Raw genomic sequence first — 19,243 nt, 5'->3', positions numbered from 1 at the left:
ATAACTAAAAATCTATATTTCGGCTAATTACCGAGTTTATAAATATTTAATTAAAATTATGGTAAATATGCATTATAGGGGACCCAGCCCCAATGACCTTGACCTTGACATATGTTGTCAAGGTCACCCTCCTGAGTGACCTACAAAAAGTTTTAGCCGTCGCTCGTTTTTTATTAAAAAGTTATTAACAAAAAAAGTTTCAAAAATATAGTAGTTATTTTGAGTATATTGAAAGGCATAAATGACTAATTGTAAGTGTATGTAAAAATAGTACACGTATGAACAAAGAAAAGTCATTTAAAGCAGCTAATCGTTGATACAATGAACACCCAGGTAGCAAGCACACGTCATTTTGACGTCAATATTTGGTCATAATTGGTCAGTGACGTCATTCGTCGATTAAGTGACGTATATTTAACGTCATGTTTTAATACGTCAAAAAGACTTTGTAAAATGACATTATATAGACGTTTAATTGACTATCCAGGTAGCAGACAGTCGTCATAATGACGTGATTCTTACGTCATTTCATGACGCATGTTACGTCATTTATTTCTAAAGTTTAACATAAAAATAACGTATTTTTCACAGTATTTTTCACAGGAATATTCCTACATTTATAGTGTTTCGTAACTTTATGATTGAAGTAGTGAATTTATGGTATAAGTGGATCTAGTTGCGTGTAATTATAGTTTTATGACAACTATTTCATGCAGTGTTATGACTATCAAGAAGATATCATTATAAGATTTTTGAACACTAAAGATGTACCTGTTATAGACAAGTACAGTTAATAAGGAAGCATCAGGATCAGGAGATCGTCACTGTCCACTGGATCATCGAAGTCAAGCGACTCGGACGCGGTACTGTACTAGGATGGGTGACCGCCTTGAGAGCAGCTATACGCACATGGCATATATGTAACGAAACAGTTAAAAAAGTTTTTTTTTTCTTAGATAAAGAAAAAGAACATTTTTTTATAAACGTTTATCAAGTAGACATTTTAATTTCATAAAAAACATTTCTAGAAACCGGTATGTCGTACATTGGACCTATTTTTGCCGTCAATAAAACGTCAGAAAATGACGTCGTTGTGGATGTGACTTAGGACCGTGAAAAATACGTCATTTTTACGTTAAACTTTAGGAATAAATGACGTAACATGCGTCATAAAATGACGTAAGAATCACGTCATTATGACGACTGTCTGCTACCTGGGCAGTCTTTTTGTTAAAGTAGAGATATATACTTTTCAATATACTAACTATTCTCTGCCATGAAATTTAACTGTTTAAAGCGCGTCACTAACTTACATAGGTTAGATGACGCGCTTTAAAAGTATTTAAGTGTTTAAAGCGCGTCATCTAACCTATGTAGGTAGGATATTTTAAAAAATACATAGGTTAGATGACGCGCTTTAAAAGTATTTAAGTGTTTAAAGCGCGTCATCTAACCTATGTAGGTTAGTGAGGATGTAGGAAAGTGTATGTGTGAACTATTTCGACATATTTATTAGTCATTTATACCTTTCAATACTCAAAATAACTACTATATTTTTGAAACTTTTTTTGTTAATAACTTTTTAATAAAAAACGAGCGACGGCTAAAACTTTCTGTAGGTTACTCAGGAGGGTGACCTTGACAACATATGTCAAGGTCAAGGTCATTGGGGCTGGGTCCCCTATTATGCATATTTACCCTTTAATATCAATTTAAATAGTTACAATCAAGAAACAGATATTTGAACGTATATATACAATACAGAATGTATAATTAAAATTTTCTCAAACGTATGCAAACAATCGGCTAAATATGTATTCATATAGTGAATTTGAGATACACTAACAAAAACTTTTTTAATTCTCTCACTGCTCGGTAGAAAGTCTCATCTGCTTACTTCGTATTTTACATATATTCTATTTCTACTTGTTCCTTCTGAGATTTCCTCTATCGACTGAAAGTTGTAGTTTATCTTACAATTTTAATAATATATCAAGTATTATTAGTGAATGAAAAATATTTGGCTTACAGTTAAACTGGTATTTTTTGCGATGCTATCAATTTTCTTATCAACACAAGAAGATTTCAAATAGTTAGTAATAAGTAAAATAATTGAATTATTAATGTTAATTTAAAATAATCGGATAGAATATTTTAATTTAAGAGAAAGCTGAATCGCGTTAAATCCGAGAATTTTGATATTTTCAAACATCGTTACTGAATTCGTTCCAAATATCCAATTTTTTTCGCACTTTGTTATACCATTCATACATTGTAAATTGTATCGCTGAGTATGGCACGGCCTGATCAATTAAACGATTGTCTTAATACAAAATAGGGAAATTTTCTCGTCGAAAATAATTTCCCTGAAACTCAAGAAAACACCTGCAAATTTTTACGTACTTATTCATATAGGTACGTCACGGACAAATACTTCGTATTATTTGCATTTATTTTTGACGAAAGGATTTACATTTTCACCTAAATGTTTGTAGTGTTCGCATGCTGTGCTTGCAATTTTTAATCCTGTCGAATAGTGTCACGACCGTTTTCGAGCACATGCTGGCAACACATGCGCATAATTCTTTGTATATATTGATATTTATATAATGTGATAATAATTCACGCATTTTTATAAATGACAAAAGTCCCGAAATGCCTGTTATGTCGACGAATGTTAAACAAATCCCCGAAAATATTTCGATACAAAAATTAACATACATTTTCGGTTGTGCGATTTTTTTTTAAGCAGAAGGAGTTTAAAATTTACCAATCAGGTTCGCGAAAAGTTCGCGTATGGAACGCATCTGAAGTCAAACGTTTTTGGGCCGGACGCGTCATATCTTATTATTCGTGCATTGTGACTCCAGTCGCATCTGAAATTATATAAGTGCTTTATACGTAAACTTGCGCGTAACAAAGAACGTAGGGTTAAGAAAATAAATAAGTTAAATAAAATAGTTGTGTTACACTATATCCATATGTAGAAAGATAATATAGAGACTCGATATCTGCAGGCAACTTCATCGTGCGACGTCATTGGCCACGCAATTCAATTAATCGAAAACTTAAAACATTTATCATTTAAAAATTGAAACAATCGAGATGTTTGGTTATAGAAAATTTTCATTTTTGCAGATGTGTTTCTAAAATTCATCATTTAACACAGAACTTAGGTAATTTCTGTATTTTAATACAGGTAATATATACATATAAGTATATATCTACTGGATTTGTCAAAAGTGTGGAAACCCTTAAATAACGTTTGTAGAAATAAAAATATCGGTATTCCAATATTTAAAAAAAACTATCTCTTGACATGGGTGCCGATCATCTCCCACCCAAGGTGGTAAAATGGGAGTTGAAAATTTTAAATGACATTAAAGATCAAGTTGGGGATTATTTTAAAAAATTTTGCTGACCATTTTTAAGTCGCTACAACACCCCCATGCAAAATAGCGGTCCGCGGCCATTTAAAGATAGAAATTTTATGCACATAATGTTACCTAGGATCAACTGCGTGAAAGTGGCATAAATCTGATCCCGTGTACCATTTTTAGTCACGTTTAATTTTTAGTTTAGTAACTCACAAATTAAAAGGATGAAAGTAAATCCTTGACACAGGTAAAGAGTGCGCTACTCCGGGCATTGTCATGGGCCATCTACGAGTTAGATAATCATGCGTGAGAAAAGTATCGAATACCTCTGATCTATTAAGCTAGCAGAATCAAACTGGACCCATTAGATTTAGTACCTATTTTATACTAAATTGTGCCACTAATAATAATTGTGTACCGCGTGCCATTTCGAAGAAAACCGTGGCGCTGCTGCTATTTTAATATTAAGTTAGCAGGGCCACAATAAAAAAAAGAAAAAACGAAAAACAAAAATGTAAAAGACTAATTTCATCCAAAAAAGTATCATCCAAAAGAAATTAAAATATTTATCCCTTCCGTTTCAAACACCGCCAATTTAAAAAGAATGTTCATTTCAACGAGCACTTTTGGAAGAACATTCGAAAAATAAATAAATAAATAATTTGACACTTTCGGTTAATGAGTGGAATCTTTTACACCTCTTTTAGAAAACTTATCTGTATCCAATGTTCGGTACGCGATTCAATATCCTATAGGAGAACACGCTAGGGGCTCTAGGTAAAAATAATTTTTATCCCTATAAAATATACCTTTCTATTGGATATAAGAGGTGTAAACCCCCTCCAATTTTCATGTATAGCACGTGTATGCGGAAATCCCCCATCCAGAATTAGAGGACGTTTGATAAACTTGCTAGTCGGAACAGATATTCATAACTTTATATTGGAAATTGTCTTTATATTATTGAGCAACAATGTTCGCGTTCCTCAAACAAGTAATGGAAGAAAGACAGGATCAAATCCTTCAACTCGGTAACGTATATAAGTAATTTAGTTAGATAAATGTCCATGTAATGATTTTTAACCATTAATTCTCATTGTTTATACAGAAACGATACCGGCCGAATCCACTACAAGTATGAATATTAGTAAGAAATTTTTGGATATTTTACAATTGTCGTTTGAAATAAAGTACATGGATGAAGACATTAAACTTGCTAAGAAGAGAAACAAAATAAAAGCGTTAGAGGAGAGGATGAGTGTATTATATCATAATGTAATCGATCTTTTAAAGGACCGAAATTTTGATGATATTGTTGCTTTAGCGGCAGCTTATTACAACATTGGCTTAGAATATATTACATCTACGGATACTGACGATTTAAAAACTGCTCTACACTGTCTTATAAGTTGTTTGGAACTGTTAAAAGGCAAAATGTTAGACCGTAAAGCTATATTGATATATATAGGTACACTGAACGAATTGAATTCAGTTTGTGAAAAACTTAAGGAAGAGCAGAATACTAAATTCTTGAATAAAGCATTGGCACTATACTATAACTCAGTGCTCAGAAACAAAGGTAATTATCCTGATCCCATCCACATAGCAAGTGTTATTGGTATCAAAGAAAAAGAATCGAATCCTAGGATTATCTTGAACACTTTGCATCACACAACTTTACAGGAGTTAGGACGTCAATATCTTAACAAGTCTAAAGATAAGCACGCATTTGTAAAGTACATACATGATATATTAAACATCCGACTGATAGACATGGTATCTGACAAAACAAAATTTGATGACAAATGTCTCGATATGGCTGTAACCTTATTTGATCTGTCTAGATACTTTCTAGCAAACAGTCGTTTCGCTGAAGCTAAAAGTCACATTGTTATTGGAGATTATGTAATATACAGATTTGTTGAAGATTTATCAGAAGAGGAAAAAGCATCTCTTCATTTGAATGTACGTCATAATTATACCTTAGCCGTTAGTGCTAAATCTTGGGGTTTCTATGGAGTTTCTCTTTTACGTTTCTGGATGGAAAAATTCTCACAGAATAAAGAAAAATTTTCCGAGGTACAAGATCGTCTGTTAAAATTAGAAATAAAATTTGAGGATTCCGACTTAATATTTTCTGACCTACTAGAAAAAGAATTGGAACATATAGCTATTAATATCACAGAAACACGTATAATGAATCTTGCTGATGCCAAATCGGTTTTTATGAACACTTTGAGAGAACTTGAAACAGCGAAGAAATATTTTACTGCAGACATTGACATTGAAAGTTATGCAAAGATAACACTGAAAATTTCAGATACATACAAATATTTAGCAGGTTTTGAAGAACAAAGAGATAAGCAAATAAAACTACATAAACGGCGAGTAGAGAGTTTAGAGAACGCTCGTAAGAAATTTCATACTATTACTGTGGATGATAGAGAATTACAAATTTACAAACGGATTTGGTACGAAGTGGTGACTTCATGTTCCACGGTTATGGATTTAATGATCGAGGAAACATATTATGACGAATCATTTAAAGAGATGTCAATGAAAGCTGATCAATATGCAAAAATGATCGGAGAAAATATCGATTTTTATTTAAATGCCGTTTAGATTCTTTTAAATATTTAGACCTTTCTCAAGATTTGTACGTTTCTCGTTATTTATGACTTTATGTTGGTGACTATTATTTAAATACATTCCGCGTTAACATATATATGAGTCATATAAGAAACATGATTCATGATTTAAAAAATATGTTTTATTAATTATCTGTATTAAATTCGTCTGAAAATAAATAGTTCTTGAATGAGTCATGTTCCTTATATTATTTCCATATGATAGACAGATGTGTAATTATTATATTCTTGTATTTTTATAATTAACAATATTTTACGATATCTGACAATAATATACAGTTATATAATCTTAAGTAACATAAATTGTATAAATATATATTCTTACATGTTTATAAACAGACAAATTGTAGAAATGATCAATATTCGTAAAACTGTGTGAAAAAAATATTAAGCAAAGAAATTAGAATTTAAACGTAATTTACTCTATTTGTTTATTAAGCGATTTGAAAGCAAATACATTTTTTATTTTAAATGCATTGGCAATAGACTCCAAGAGTACGTTAATTTACCTCTCTCAGCATTCTCAAAGCGGCGTGTTTGATTCCAAAATAAATTGTTGCTCATAACTTGAAAAGACTATAGTCTTGTTCTGAAGGTGTCGAACGGATATTATGCGATTGCAGGCGCTGTGACATTTGCAGCAAGTCTGGCCAGAAACCCACTACCTTGCTTAAACGATCTGTCTAGGTAACTGTTGATCAAGTCCTCCTTGATCTGCTTTTCTATACAATTAATACTAGTTTCAACGTTATTATCATTATTACTGTACGATATGAACACAGTTAATGTAAAACTTATATATTATAACTTATATATTGTATATTTTCGTATTTGTATATTTTGTATGCTGACTTCATGGAAGTATATTTTTACCATCATGATCATCGTTAACGGTTTTGTTAGCGATGACTTGTAGCAATCACTCTTATAGACATTATTGTTATTATTGATGATAGCAAATAGCGGAAAGGATTTTCCTCAGGAGAGCAACTAGACGATATTTCTCTTCTGCGAGTGATGCATGGAATAGGCATTCGCAGTTGTTACGTTTACGAAATAAAAAATTCTATGAGTACGTTACCCCTGCAAGTTTTGCACCCATTCATTTCGCACAGGTCAGGTTGCTTCATTTGGATTTTTCTATAAAAATGTAAAAAAGAAATAAAATACAGAAAATGTAGTATATAATTATAACTAAAAAGTCTTAAACGTCTTTGTCAGATTCATGCTCGACTTTTAGATACACAAAAAGCAATAAATAAATTCCTATATTTTCAATTATAAACAACTGTCATAGTTGCATGTAAAGTTTCGTGACAACAGGTGAGGCCGAGTGGTTTGTTTTTCGCCACCGTGAGATCTACCGCTCGTCGTCGTGAAAAAGTTTGGAAAAGTCGCGGATTCGACTCTCAAATCTCCTGAGGCGCCGATTGGAGAGGATCGCCCATATACATGCTAGAATGCTCACTACTTCTTGATCAGTTCTCAGGGTATGCGTTGCTCCCACGTGTTTTAAATTTTACTCGGTATTGCTCTATTTTCGTTCTCTTCCTTTTCTTTCTTTTCTCCCATCGTTTCTTGAAACGCGCAAAAGACCGAGCTCTCTCCCACAAACTTCATATACAAGACAAAATTCTGTAACAATGCTCATTAACGTTTTCGTCAGGATTGGCGGGCCGGGTTGAAGCTTTTGCGCACCGCAATGACCAAGCAAAAGTTATGAATTACTGTCAGCAGGTGTCTTAGGTTCGTAGAGATCAAGATTATTAGGACTGATTGATCCTTGGATCTTTCACTGATTGATTAATGTCCGTTTTCACCAACGTCGTTTAACTTGAACCTTAGTTTAATTCACTCTTTGTCTGTTTCTAAGGGAGACTGTTAGAAAGAGACAAAGAGTGAATTGAACTAAGGTTCAACGACGTTGATGAAAAAGAACATAAGACAGAGAGCCTTCGGACTGTGCATTGAGATATGCATTTGTTTTAAATCTGTTCTTTTTAGCCATACGTTAGTCAAAATGTAACAAACATGCATCTACATTTTAGAGAATGAACTAAACAGTAAAGGTGTGCAGTTTGAAAGAACAAATTTATCTTCAGCCAAAAATTGGCATTAATTTTCCAATACGTAAACTTTCGAAAACATCGCGGTATGTTTAATGATACTATATAGAACAATTTAGAATTGATTTTTCTTTTAAAAATATTACAATGTCGTTAAAGTATATTGCATTGCCGTTTTAAGCCTGCATTTTGGTTGCTTTTCGCAAAAAGCTATCCACTTCACGAGAAACGCCGATGAGATTTTTGACTCGAAATGAATTCTCTCTGCAGCCTAAAGTCGATGCGAAATTCATTCAAATCAGACATATTAAGATCGAAAACCCTTTAACTGTCAATTACAAAAATATCCGCAAAAAAAAACTGGCAAAGACTATTCATCACGGAAAAATAAAAATATGTAGCAAAAAATTAATAGAATTAATGTAAATAAATGCGTGATCTTATTTTTTTACGATAATATTTTTTATCAGGAACGATATAAAACATGACGTATAAACCCGAAGTTGTATCAACAAGTAGTTAATTTGTAAATCTATTCTTGTTATAATTCTCTTTAGTTATTTTTTATATTTGTAATATTACGTCTTTATTATAAATTTTTTGAATTTATAATAAAAGGAATGTGTGTGTGTTTATTCTAACGAGCTCTTTTGAAAGACTATATTCGACAAATAAATAAGGAACGATGCTGAAATAGGGCCAAAATTTTCCTATCAGGGAAATGTATGAAATTGATTTATCTTTATATTTTTGGGCTTGCTAAATTCGAATATAAAACTAAAAATTGTTCAAATTACAGGAAAATATATCTTGCATACACATTTTTCTTCTTTTACTGTGGGAATGTAGTAAGGCGATAGAATATATATAAATATAAGCATATTTAATAAGTATAATACTTTACGCGCAATGAGAATACAGTAACATACACAGTCTTACACTAGCTATACTTTTTGAGTAAGAATAATTGAAACAAATCCGTACAATTATTAAACAAAAAGAACTGTTTGTAACCGACAAACTAATATATACTAATAATAAAAATAAAAGTTATATTTTTGAAAAAATAACACTGAAGGGTGGGGGGTATGTTAAAAATATGACACTTTTAAAAATCTAAATACTAGAGTAGAATAGAGATCACTGTATTCTCATTGCACGTAGAGAATTATATATATTATTAACTTAGTTTAAATTATATATATATATATATATATATATATATATTATACGTGTCCCAGATAGAACAGAAAGTCATAATAATGTCAAAAGACGTCAAAATGATGGTAAAATGACAAAAAATTTTTATTTAGCAGTCATTTTAATATCATTTTGACTGTATTGTGATATGCTGTTCTACTTGGGATATACTTATATTTGCATATACTTTATCGCCTTACTATATCCGTACAGTAAAAGAAGAAACATGTGTATGAGAGATATTACAGCAAACATTGGAAAAAGTAGGAAGTGCAGCGTGAACCTGTAAAGTATGGAACTATAAAAATGTAGAATTTCGATGAAAATGAGGTCGCAACCCCATCCTTTTTTCTCTCTGAAAAATATCAATAAAAAAGACTTATTTTGTTTACAATTGTCATTTGTTCATTAAAAATTATTTGCTGCAAAACGAACCTTTTCTGTATAGAAAAACTACATTTTCATAAATTTCCCTGCAATTTGATCAATTTTAAGCTTTATGTTCGAATTCAGTAGGTCCAAAAATATAAAGATAGATCAATTTCATACATCATATTCTTTTACCTTATTTCAGCACCGTTCTTTGACACCTTGTGTCATTGGGTGAAATCTAATGCCTCTTTTGAAATACTTGTCTGTATCCAACGTCCAATACGTAATTCGATATCCTGCAGGAGAACGCGCTAGGGACCCTAGATAAAAAGAAATTTTATCCCTATAAAACATATCTTTCTATTGGATATCAGAGGTGTAAATCCCCTCCAATTTTTATATATAGCACGTGTATACGGAAATCCCTCATCCATGATTGAAGGACGTTTGATAAATTTGCAAGTCAGAACACAAATTCGTAACTTTATACTGGAAATTGTCTTTATATCAGTGAGCAACAATGTTCGCGTTCCTCAGACAAGTAATGGAAGAAAGACAGGCTCAAATTCTTGAACTCGGTAACGCATATAAGTAATTTTGTTAGATAAATGTCCATGTAATGATATATAACCATTAATTCTCATCGTTTATACAGAAACGGTACCGGCCGAATCCACTACAAGTATGAATATTAGTGAGAACTTTTTGGACATTCTACAATTGTCGTTTGAAATAAAGTACATAGATGAAGACACTGAACTTGCTAAGAAGAAAAACAAAATAGAAGTGTCAGAGGAGAAAATGAATGTATTATATCATAATGTAGTCGATGTTTTAACGGACCAAAAATTTGATGATATTGTTGCTTTATCGACAGCTCATTGCAACATTGGCTTAGAATATGTTACTTCCACGGATACTGACGATTTAAATACTGCTGTACGTTATCTTTTAAGATGTTTGGAACTGTTAAAAGGCAAAACGTTAGACCGTAAAGCTATATTGACATCTATAGGTGCACTTAACGGATTAAATTCAGTTTGTGAGAAACTTGAGACAGAAAAGGATAATGAACACTTGAATACAGCATTGTCGCTATACTACAAATACACACGGGAGGATAATTATCCCGATCCCATCCACATAGAAAGTCTTGTTGGTATTAAAGAAAAAGAATTGAATCCTAGGATTATCTTGAACAATTTGCATCATACAACTTTACAGGAGTTAGAACGTCAATATCTTAAAAGGTCTAAAGATAAGCACGAATTTGTAAAGTACATACATGATATATTAAACATCCGACTGACAGACATGGTATCTAACAAAGCAAAATTTGATGAAAAATGTCTTGATATGGCTTTAACCCTATTTGATCTGTCTAGATACTTTCTAGCAAACAGTCGTTTCGCTGAAGCTAAAAGTCACATTGCTATTGGAGATTATGTAATACACAGATTTGATGAAGATATTAGATCGGAAGAGAAAGAAGCACCTCTTGATTCGAATAAAAGTTATAATAATGCCTTAGCCGTTAGTGCCAGATCTTGGGGTTCTTATGGAGTTTCTCTTTTACGTTTCTGGATGGAAAAATTCTCACAGAATAAAGAAAAATCTTCTGAGATACAAGATGAAATGTCAAAATTAGAAATAAAATCCGAGGATTCAGACTTAATATTTTCTACGCTGGAAAAAGAATTGGAACATATAGCTACTAAGATCAACAAGATCACAGCGACATGTATATTGAATCTTGCTGATGCCAAATTGGTTTTCGTAAACACTTTGAGAGAACTTCAAGCAGCGAAGAAATATTTTACTATAGACACTAATATTGAAAATTATGCGATGTTAACACTTAAAATTTCGAATGCATACAAATATTTAGCAGGTTTTCAAGAACAAAGGGATGAACAAATAAAACTACATAAACAACGAGTAAAGTATTTAGAGGAAGCTCATAAAGAATTGCAAACAATTACTGTGAATGATAGAGAATCACAAATCTGCGAACGGATTAGGTACGAAATGGTGACGTCATGTTCCACGGTTATGGATTTAATGGTCGAAGAAACATATTACGACGAATCATTTAAAGAGCTGTCAACGAATGCTGATCAATATGCGAAAATAATTGCAGAAAAAATCGGTCTTTATTTAAATGACGTTTAGATTTCTTTTTTCATAATTAGTCCTTACTAAAGTTTCTTCATTTATTATTATTTGTGACCACATTGGAGAATATTATTGAATGCATTACTCTATCGTTCATAAGTCATATAAAAAACATGATTCATAATTATTATACTCTTATTATACTCTTTATTATATTCTTACATTTCTATATTTGACAATAATTTATATTTTTCAATAATTAACAATAATACACAATCATATAAGATTATATACTATATATATTACGTATATTACATATATTATATACATTATATACATCATATACATTATATTCTCATATATTAACATTTGTATAAGAATATTTTTATTATAGAAATTATATAAGATATAAATAGTATAATTTATATATGTATGTGTATATATATGTATATATATATATATATATATATATATATATATATGTATATAAAATCTTGAACAACATAAATTATATAAATATATAATCTTATATGTATACGAACAGACAAATTGTAAAAATTATCAATGCTCGAAAAACTGTGTGAAAAAATATAATGCAAAAAATTGAAATTTTTCAGTAATTTATCCTAATTGCGTATTTAATTTACCTCTCTCAGCATTCTCAAAGCGACGTGTTTAATTTCAAAGTAAAGTGTTGCTTGTATCTTGAAAGACTAGTCTTGCTCTGATAGTGTCGAACAAATATTACGTGATTGCAACCGCTGTGACATTTACAGCAGCTCTGGCCAGAAATCCATTATTACCTTACTTAAACGTTCCGCCTTAATGCTGACAAAAATTATGCGAACTTCAATATCAATTTAAATAGTTCCAATCAAGAAACAGTGATTTAAATGTACAACACAGAATATATAATTGAAACTTTCTCAAACGCATGCAGACAATCGGCCAAATGTTAATATAGTGAATTCGAGATACACTAACAGGACTTCTTTTATTAAAATAAATAATAAAATAGAACTTCTTTTAATTTTCTGACTGCTCTGTAGAAAGTACCTTCTGCTTACTTTGTATTTTATACATTTGCTGTCTCTAGTTCCTTTCCTATGTTCCTTCTGAGATTTCCTTTATCGATTGAAAATTGAAGTTCATCTTACAATTAATAATATATCAAGTATTATTGGTGAATGAGAAATATTCAGCCTCCAGTTGAACCGATAACTTTTACAAAACCAGTTTTCTTATCAATACAAAAGGAATTTCAAATAGTTATAAGTAAAATAATTAAATTACTGATGTCAATTTAATGTAAGGTAAAGGGATGTTTTAATTTATGAGAAAACAGGTTTGCATTAAATCCGAAAATTTTGATACGTGGTTTCGAACATGAAACTACTGAATTCCTAATATCCAATTTTTCCGCACTTTTTTATATCGTTTATACGCTAAATTGTATCACTGCGCATGACACAGCCCTGATCATTTAAACGAGATTGCATTTACACAAAGCAAGAAAATTTTTGCGTCAAACAATTTTCCTAAATCCCGAATATAAACACTTGCAAAATTTCGTATTTATTCATGTATGTCGCGTACGAATACTTCGTATTATTTCCATCTATTACTGACAGAAGAATTTACATCCTCACCTAAAGGTTTGTAATGCCCATGCTGTGCTTGCAATAAAATTTCAATCTTGTCCCACGGTGCCATGTCCGTTTTCAAGCAAATTTCGACACACCTGCGCATAATTCATTGTACATCAATACTATTGCAACAACATATTCTTGAAATATCAAGTTAAAAAGTGTCACTTTTTCCCTCCGACAAAAACAATTATCGAGATATCGTAAGCTAAATATTGGAAAAGTTACCAAATTTTTCTTGAATATCTCAAAAAGTATAAGGCAAATAAAAAATATTTCAGACAAAAGTTGTTCAATTTAATTAGTAGAAAAAGATGATACAATAAAAAATAAGGGTCTTTACTTGAAAAATTTAACTTAAGCCCTACTGGGCCCAACACTGGACCCAAAATCTAATAAGATAGTTTATTGGCCCCCTCTAAACCCTCCAACTTTTATCTGAAACATTTTTCCAATAAACCCATATTTTCTGAGATAATTAGAGGAAACAATTAGCACATGAAATAAAACTCACCTTGTATATGTATATGTATTTAAAAAATATATAGTTTTATGCCAAATAAAACGATAATGAAAGATAAAGGAGTATAGCAGGACATATATAATATTATATAAAGAATTTAATAAAGAATTTTTTTATTTTCTAAGATTATATAAAAAATAATTTCTTTTTAATGGAATTCTACACACTTTCTTTCATAACACAAAATAAAAAGAGTTCAGTAAAGTAATGTGACGTTTGATTTAATAATTATTTAGAGTTTAATTTAATAATTATCTAGAAAGCATTAACATAAGATCTAAGAAAAACAGTAAGGACCAGTTTCACCAACGTCGATTAACTGTAACCTTCGATTAAACTCACTCTTCATCTCTTTCTAACTGCTTGCCCCCTTATGTCCATTTCCACCAATGTAGATTAACTGTAATCGCGGTTTAACTTACATTTCATTTTTTTCTAGTTCTTAAAGATAAAAGGTAAGTTAAACCAAGATCAAAGTTAATCTGGATTGGTAGAAACGGATATTAGAAAGAAACGAAAAGTTAGTTTAATCGAAGGTTACAGTTAATCGGAGATGGTTAAACCGTCCCTAAGTAGTTAATTAATCGAGTGTATGTTGTGTATGTTTTGTGTGTGTGTGTGTGTGTGTGTGTGTGTGTGTGTGTGTGTGTGTGTGTGTGTGTGTGTGTGTGTGTGTGTGTGTGTGTGTGTGAGAGAGAGAGAGAGAGAGAGAGAGAGAGAGAGAGAAAGAGCTGAGCGGCAATTATATCCAGATCATGGTGTGGAAGCGAAGTTGTATAGAGGCATTATCGTTTTTTAGGTTTGTTATTCAAATAAATCCTTCTCTTCCTGAATATCGATTTGTTCTTTCCGGTAAGCTTCAAATTTTCTACATTCCTATAGTACTTTAAAATGACTCATAAAAAATTTAGTACAATTTTATAAATTTTTCAAAGCGTTCTCTGAATTTATATTTTTTATATAAAGTTCCTCTTATGTCATTTTCTTCTTTTTCATCTTAAATCTGCACACAAAAATAAATACATAAATTATTAATTTTCAAATAAAAAGAAGGACAATTGGATCAGCAGAGCACAATCATTCTTAAACGATCTAAAATCGTAATCATGATCATCGTTAAACCATAGAATTTATATTTATGGTAGATTTGATAAGCGTGGTTTCTTTCTATATTGCTTCGTTAACTTAGATAGAATTATTAATGTTTTGACTGCCGATCATACGTAAAAAAAAAGTTTAGATTAGAGATAATGAATTATATATAGACATTTTGCTCTGAACGATTCTGCTAATTAAATTAATCGCTGACTAAAGTAATCGAAGTTTGAGAAAAAAAAGTAGCTCTAAATAAAGCGTCCAATTGAAATATCTTTTTCCAACTTTAGAACAAACTAGGAATCTATATAGGAATAGAGAATCTGTGATGGCAGAGGTGCGTTCATAAAGTATCTATTAAAATCTACAACGTAAACGCTGCTTCTGAAGATCAACGCTGAAGCAAAAAAAAAAGCAAAATAGGTTACCCAAAGGATTTCAACTCACCGGCTACGAGATTTTTCACGACAGCCTCATAATTCTCGATTTTCTTTTTGGATCGGGTTATAGCTGCTGGATAATGTCGGTGCGGACGCAAATCGTGAATACCAAGTTGTACAAGAAAAACGCAAGCGAAACTACTCGCGGCAAAGAACGTTTACTCCATGTGATTTCAGTCGGTGACAATAGGGAGTGGGAGAATGAGAATCGGGGATTGTTGACAATAGGTCTGTTCTATTTAGCTAAACTTCTTGCACAGTTCATCTTTTCTATCTTTCTCTCCAACGTGAAAAGAAAAAGAGGAAAGCTGAACGAAAGATAAACCGTGCAAGAAGTTCAGCTAAAAAGAACAGGCCTCTCTTGAGTGATCCAATCTCATGTAAAGAGCGTGAGATATTCGTATTGTGTCCTGCGCCGTCCTACAGTGGAGCGACGCGCCACGTGTCCATGTGTCCACGTGTTCTATTTTTCTCTGAATCTTATTTCTGCAAACTTGCAAGTGGTTCATCGTTGATATTTAGCGATATTTTGCTATTTTACGATAGAAACTTTTTATTTATATATGCTAACGTAAAATTCTTATTCATCGAATATCGACTACGAGTAGCAATATTTAATTTTAGTTTGCTCAACTTTAATCCTGTAAATTGGATTAACTCAAGTTTGTTTATGACATTATTACGATAAATTAAAACTGTTTTCCGTATGCGTGATATACATTTACATATAATGTCCCGATTCCAGAAATAGTTAATATCAAAAATGCAATAATTTTTTAATATAAACACAAAGTAAAATTGTCAGAATTTATAATAAAAGGAATGTTTATTTCAAATAGCTCTTTTAAAAAACCATCCTCTACAAATAAATAAATTTGACACGTTGGGTCATTGGGTGAGATTTTATGTCTCTTTTGGAAAACTTGCCTGTGTCCAACGTCACAATTCGATACCTTATAGGAAAACGCGCTAGGGACCCTGCATAAAAAGAAATTTTATCCCTATAAAACATATCTTTCTATTGGATATCAGAGGTGTAAATCCCCTCCAATTTTTATATATAGCACGTGTATGCGGAAATCCCTCATCCATGATTAAAGGACGTTTGATAAATTTGCAAGTCAGAACACAAATTCATAACTTTATACTGGAAATTGTCTTTATATCAGTGAGCAACAATGTTCGCGTTCCTTAGACAAGTAATGGAAGACAGACAGGCTCAAATTCTTCAACTCGGTAACGCATATAAGTAATTTTGTTAGATAAATGTCCATGTAATGATTTATAACCATTAATTTTCATTGTTTATACAGAAGCGGTACCGGCCGAACCCACTACAAGTATAAATATTGGTAAGAAATTTTTGGACATTCTACAACTGTCGTTTGAAGTAAAGTACATGGATGGAGACATTAAACTTGCTAAGAAGAGAAACAAAATAAAAGCGTTAGAGGAGAGGATGAATGTGTTATATCATAATGTAGTCGATGTTTTAACGGACCAAAAAATTGATGATATTGTTGCGTTATCGACAGCTCATTACAACATCGGCTTAGAATATGTTACTTCCACGGATACTGACGATTTAAATACTGCCGTAAAGCGTCTTTCAAGATGCTTGGTACTGTTAAAAAGAAAAATGTTTGACCATAAAGCTATATTGACATCTATAGGTGCACTGAACGAATTGCATTCACTTTGTGAGAAACTTGAAAAAAAGAAAGATAATGAATTCTTGAATACAGCATTGTCACTATATTACACACACACAAAGAAGGACAATTATCCTGATCCTATCCATATAGCAAGTCTTATTGGTATTAAAGAAAAAGAATCGAATCCTAGGATTATCTTGAACACTTTGCATCATACAACTTTACAGAAGTTAGGATGTCAATATCTTAAAAAGTCGAAAAATAAACATGCATTTGTAATATACATGCATTTAATATTAAACATCCGACTGATAGACATGGTATCTAACAAAGCAAAATTTGATGAAAAATCCCTTAATATGGCTTTAACCCTATTTGATCTGTCTAGATACTTTCTAGCAAACGATCGTTTCGCTGAGGCCAAAAGTCACATTGCTATCGGAGATTATGTAATACACAGATTTGTTGAAGATATTAAATCGGAAGAGAAAGAAGCACCTCTTAATTCGAATAAAAGTCATAATTATGCCTTAGCCGTTAGTGCTAAATCTTGGGGTTTCTATGGAGTTTCTCTTTTACGATTCTGGATGGAAAAATTCTCACAAAATAAAGGAAACAAATCGTCTGAGATACAAGATCGTATGTCAAAATTAAAAATAAAATCTCAAGATTCAAACTTGATATTTTCTGCCTTGAAAAAAATATTGGAACATCTAACTATTGAGATTACAGAAACATGTATATTGAATCTTGCTGATGCCAAATTGGTCTTTGCAAAAACTTCGAGACAATTTGAAACAGCGAAGGAATATTTTACTGCAGACACTGACATCGAAAATTATGCGAAGATAACACTTAAAATTTCGGATGCATATAAATATTTAGCAGGTTTTAAAAAACAAAGAGATGAACAAATAAAATTACATAAACGGCGAGTAGAGTGTTTAGAGGACGTTCGTAAGAAATTTCGTACAGCATTTGAGGACGATAGAAAATTACAAATCTACAAACGAATTTGTTACGAAGTGGTTACTTCATGTTCCACGGTAATGGATTTAATGGTCGAGGAAACATATTACGACGAATCATTTAAAGAACTGTCAATGAAAGCTGATCAATATGCGAAAATAATCGCAAAAAATATCAATTTTTATTTAAATACTGTTTAGATTTGTTTTATATATATTTTATCCTTACTAAGATTTCATCATTTTTCATTATTTGTGACTACATTGGAAAATATTATTGCATGCATTTCTCTATCGTATGTAAGTCATATAAGAAACATAATATGATTTAAAAAATATCTTTCAATTAATTGTCTGTATTAAATAACTGAGGATAAATAATTCTTGAATGAATCATATTTCTTAACATTTTTATATGATAGACATACGTTTAAAAATATAATTCTTACATTTATTATACTTTTATATTTTTATATTTGACAATAATTTACATTTTATAATAATTGACAATAACACACAAAATCATTTAAGATTATATATTTTAATTATAGTTACAAACAAGAAACAGAGATTAAACGTATATATGTACAACAGAGAAGATATAATTAAAACTTTCTTAAACGCATGCAAACAATCAGTCGAATATTAATATAGCGGATTTGAGATACCTACACTAACAGAAAGGGGGAGAGTCTAAAAAACCGATTTTCGGCCTTTTCTGAATTTTATTTTAAAATATCAGAAACATTTTATTTTTATAAAAATTATTGAAATCGGGTGATTTTAGACTAAACGGACATGTTTGGAAGCCTATCACACTAATTAATATCATTTTTACCATCAACGCTCTTATGCTACTTACATATCTTCTTACACTTTGCAGTTGTGTAGTGTGTGTGCGCATCCCACTTACGCTACCGCGTACTACCGAAATCGATTTCTGGCTAAACTGACGTCAATGGTTGACGCCTGCAGTTAAATACAAAGTTTTTTTTCGATCTTCTCACGTTAAACTATACTTTCTTGTAACTCTGTTATATAACACATATTACTTACTATCAAATAAATATCTACAGTAATTAACAGATTACTAAACAATTTATTTTAGAAAAATTGTGCTACAAAATACATGTTGATA

The 19,243-nt window shown here is 31.3% G+C and overlaps 3 protein-coding genes across 3 annotated transcripts; all 3 read left to right on the top strand.

Moving 5' to 3' along the window:
* The first annotated feature begins 3 nt into the window (after positions 1–3).
* Positions 4–6,228, top strand: LOC139780561 (KIF-binding protein-like). Its single transcript, XM_071719242.1, has 3 exons — positions 4–1,402; positions 1,463–4,408; positions 4,486–6,228. Exons 2-3 carry the CDS (start codon positions 4,351–4,353, stop codon positions 5,997–5,999), a joined length of 1,572 nt encoding a protein of 523 aa, XP_071575343.1. The 5' UTR covers positions 4–1,402; positions 1,463–4,350; the 3' UTR covers positions 6,000–6,228.
* A 3,594-nt stretch (positions 6,229–9,822) lies between these two features.
* LOC139780544 (KIF-binding protein-like) lies at positions 9,823–12,067 on the top strand. Its single transcript, XM_071719196.1, has 2 exons — positions 9,823–10,241; positions 10,319–12,067. Exons 1-2 carry the CDS (start codon positions 10,184–10,186, stop codon positions 11,833–11,835), a joined length of 1,575 nt encoding a protein of 524 aa, XP_071575297.1. The 5' UTR covers positions 9,823–10,183; the 3' UTR covers positions 11,836–12,067.
* Positions 12,068–16,581: 4,514 nt separating this feature from the next.
* On the top strand, positions 16,582–19,188 carry LOC139780545 (KIF-binding protein-like). Its single transcript, XM_071719197.1, has 2 exons — positions 16,582–16,718; positions 16,796–19,188. Exons 1-2 carry the CDS (start codon positions 16,661–16,663, stop codon positions 18,304–18,306), a joined length of 1,569 nt encoding a protein of 522 aa, XP_071575298.1. The 5' UTR covers positions 16,582–16,660; the 3' UTR covers positions 18,307–19,188.
* Positions 19,189–19,243: the final 55 nt, after the last annotated feature.

This window comes from Temnothorax nylanderi, unplaced genomic scaffold (assembly GCF_030848795.1).
Source record: "Temnothorax nylanderi isolate EJ_2023f unplaced genomic scaffold, tnyl_v1.0 TNYL_tig0284_pilon, whole genome shotgun sequence".
NCBI lineage: Eukaryota > Metazoa > Arthropoda > Insecta > Hymenoptera > Formicidae > Temnothorax > Temnothorax nylanderi.
Note: the sequence above shows the minus strand (reverse complement) of the source record. Positions and strands in the feature narration are given on the sequence as shown.

Excerpts from the sequence above, each read along its gene's own strand:
- LOC139780561 (XM_071719242.1), top strand. The coding sequence starts at position 4,351 with ATGTTCGCGTTCCTCAAACAAGTAATGGAAGAAAGACAGGATCAAATC. Across the intron at positions 4,409-4,485 it reads GGATCAAATCCTTCAACTCG|AAACGATACCGGCCGAATCC; the intron begins GTAACGTATATA and ends TTGTTTATACAG.
- LOC139780544 (XM_071719196.1), top strand. The coding sequence starts at position 10,184 with ATGTTCGCGTTCCTCAGACAAGTAATGGAAGAAAGACAGGCTCAAATT. Across the intron at positions 10,242-10,318 it reads GGCTCAAATTCTTGAACTCG|AAACGGTACCGGCCGAATCC; the intron begins GTAACGCATATA and ends TCGTTTATACAG.
- LOC139780545 (XM_071719197.1), top strand. The coding sequence starts at position 16,661 with ATGTTCGCGTTCCTTAGACAAGTAATGGAAGACAGACAGGCTCAAATT. Across the intron at positions 16,719-16,795 it reads GGCTCAAATTCTTCAACTCG|AAGCGGTACCGGCCGAACCC; the intron begins GTAACGCATATA and ends TTGTTTATACAG.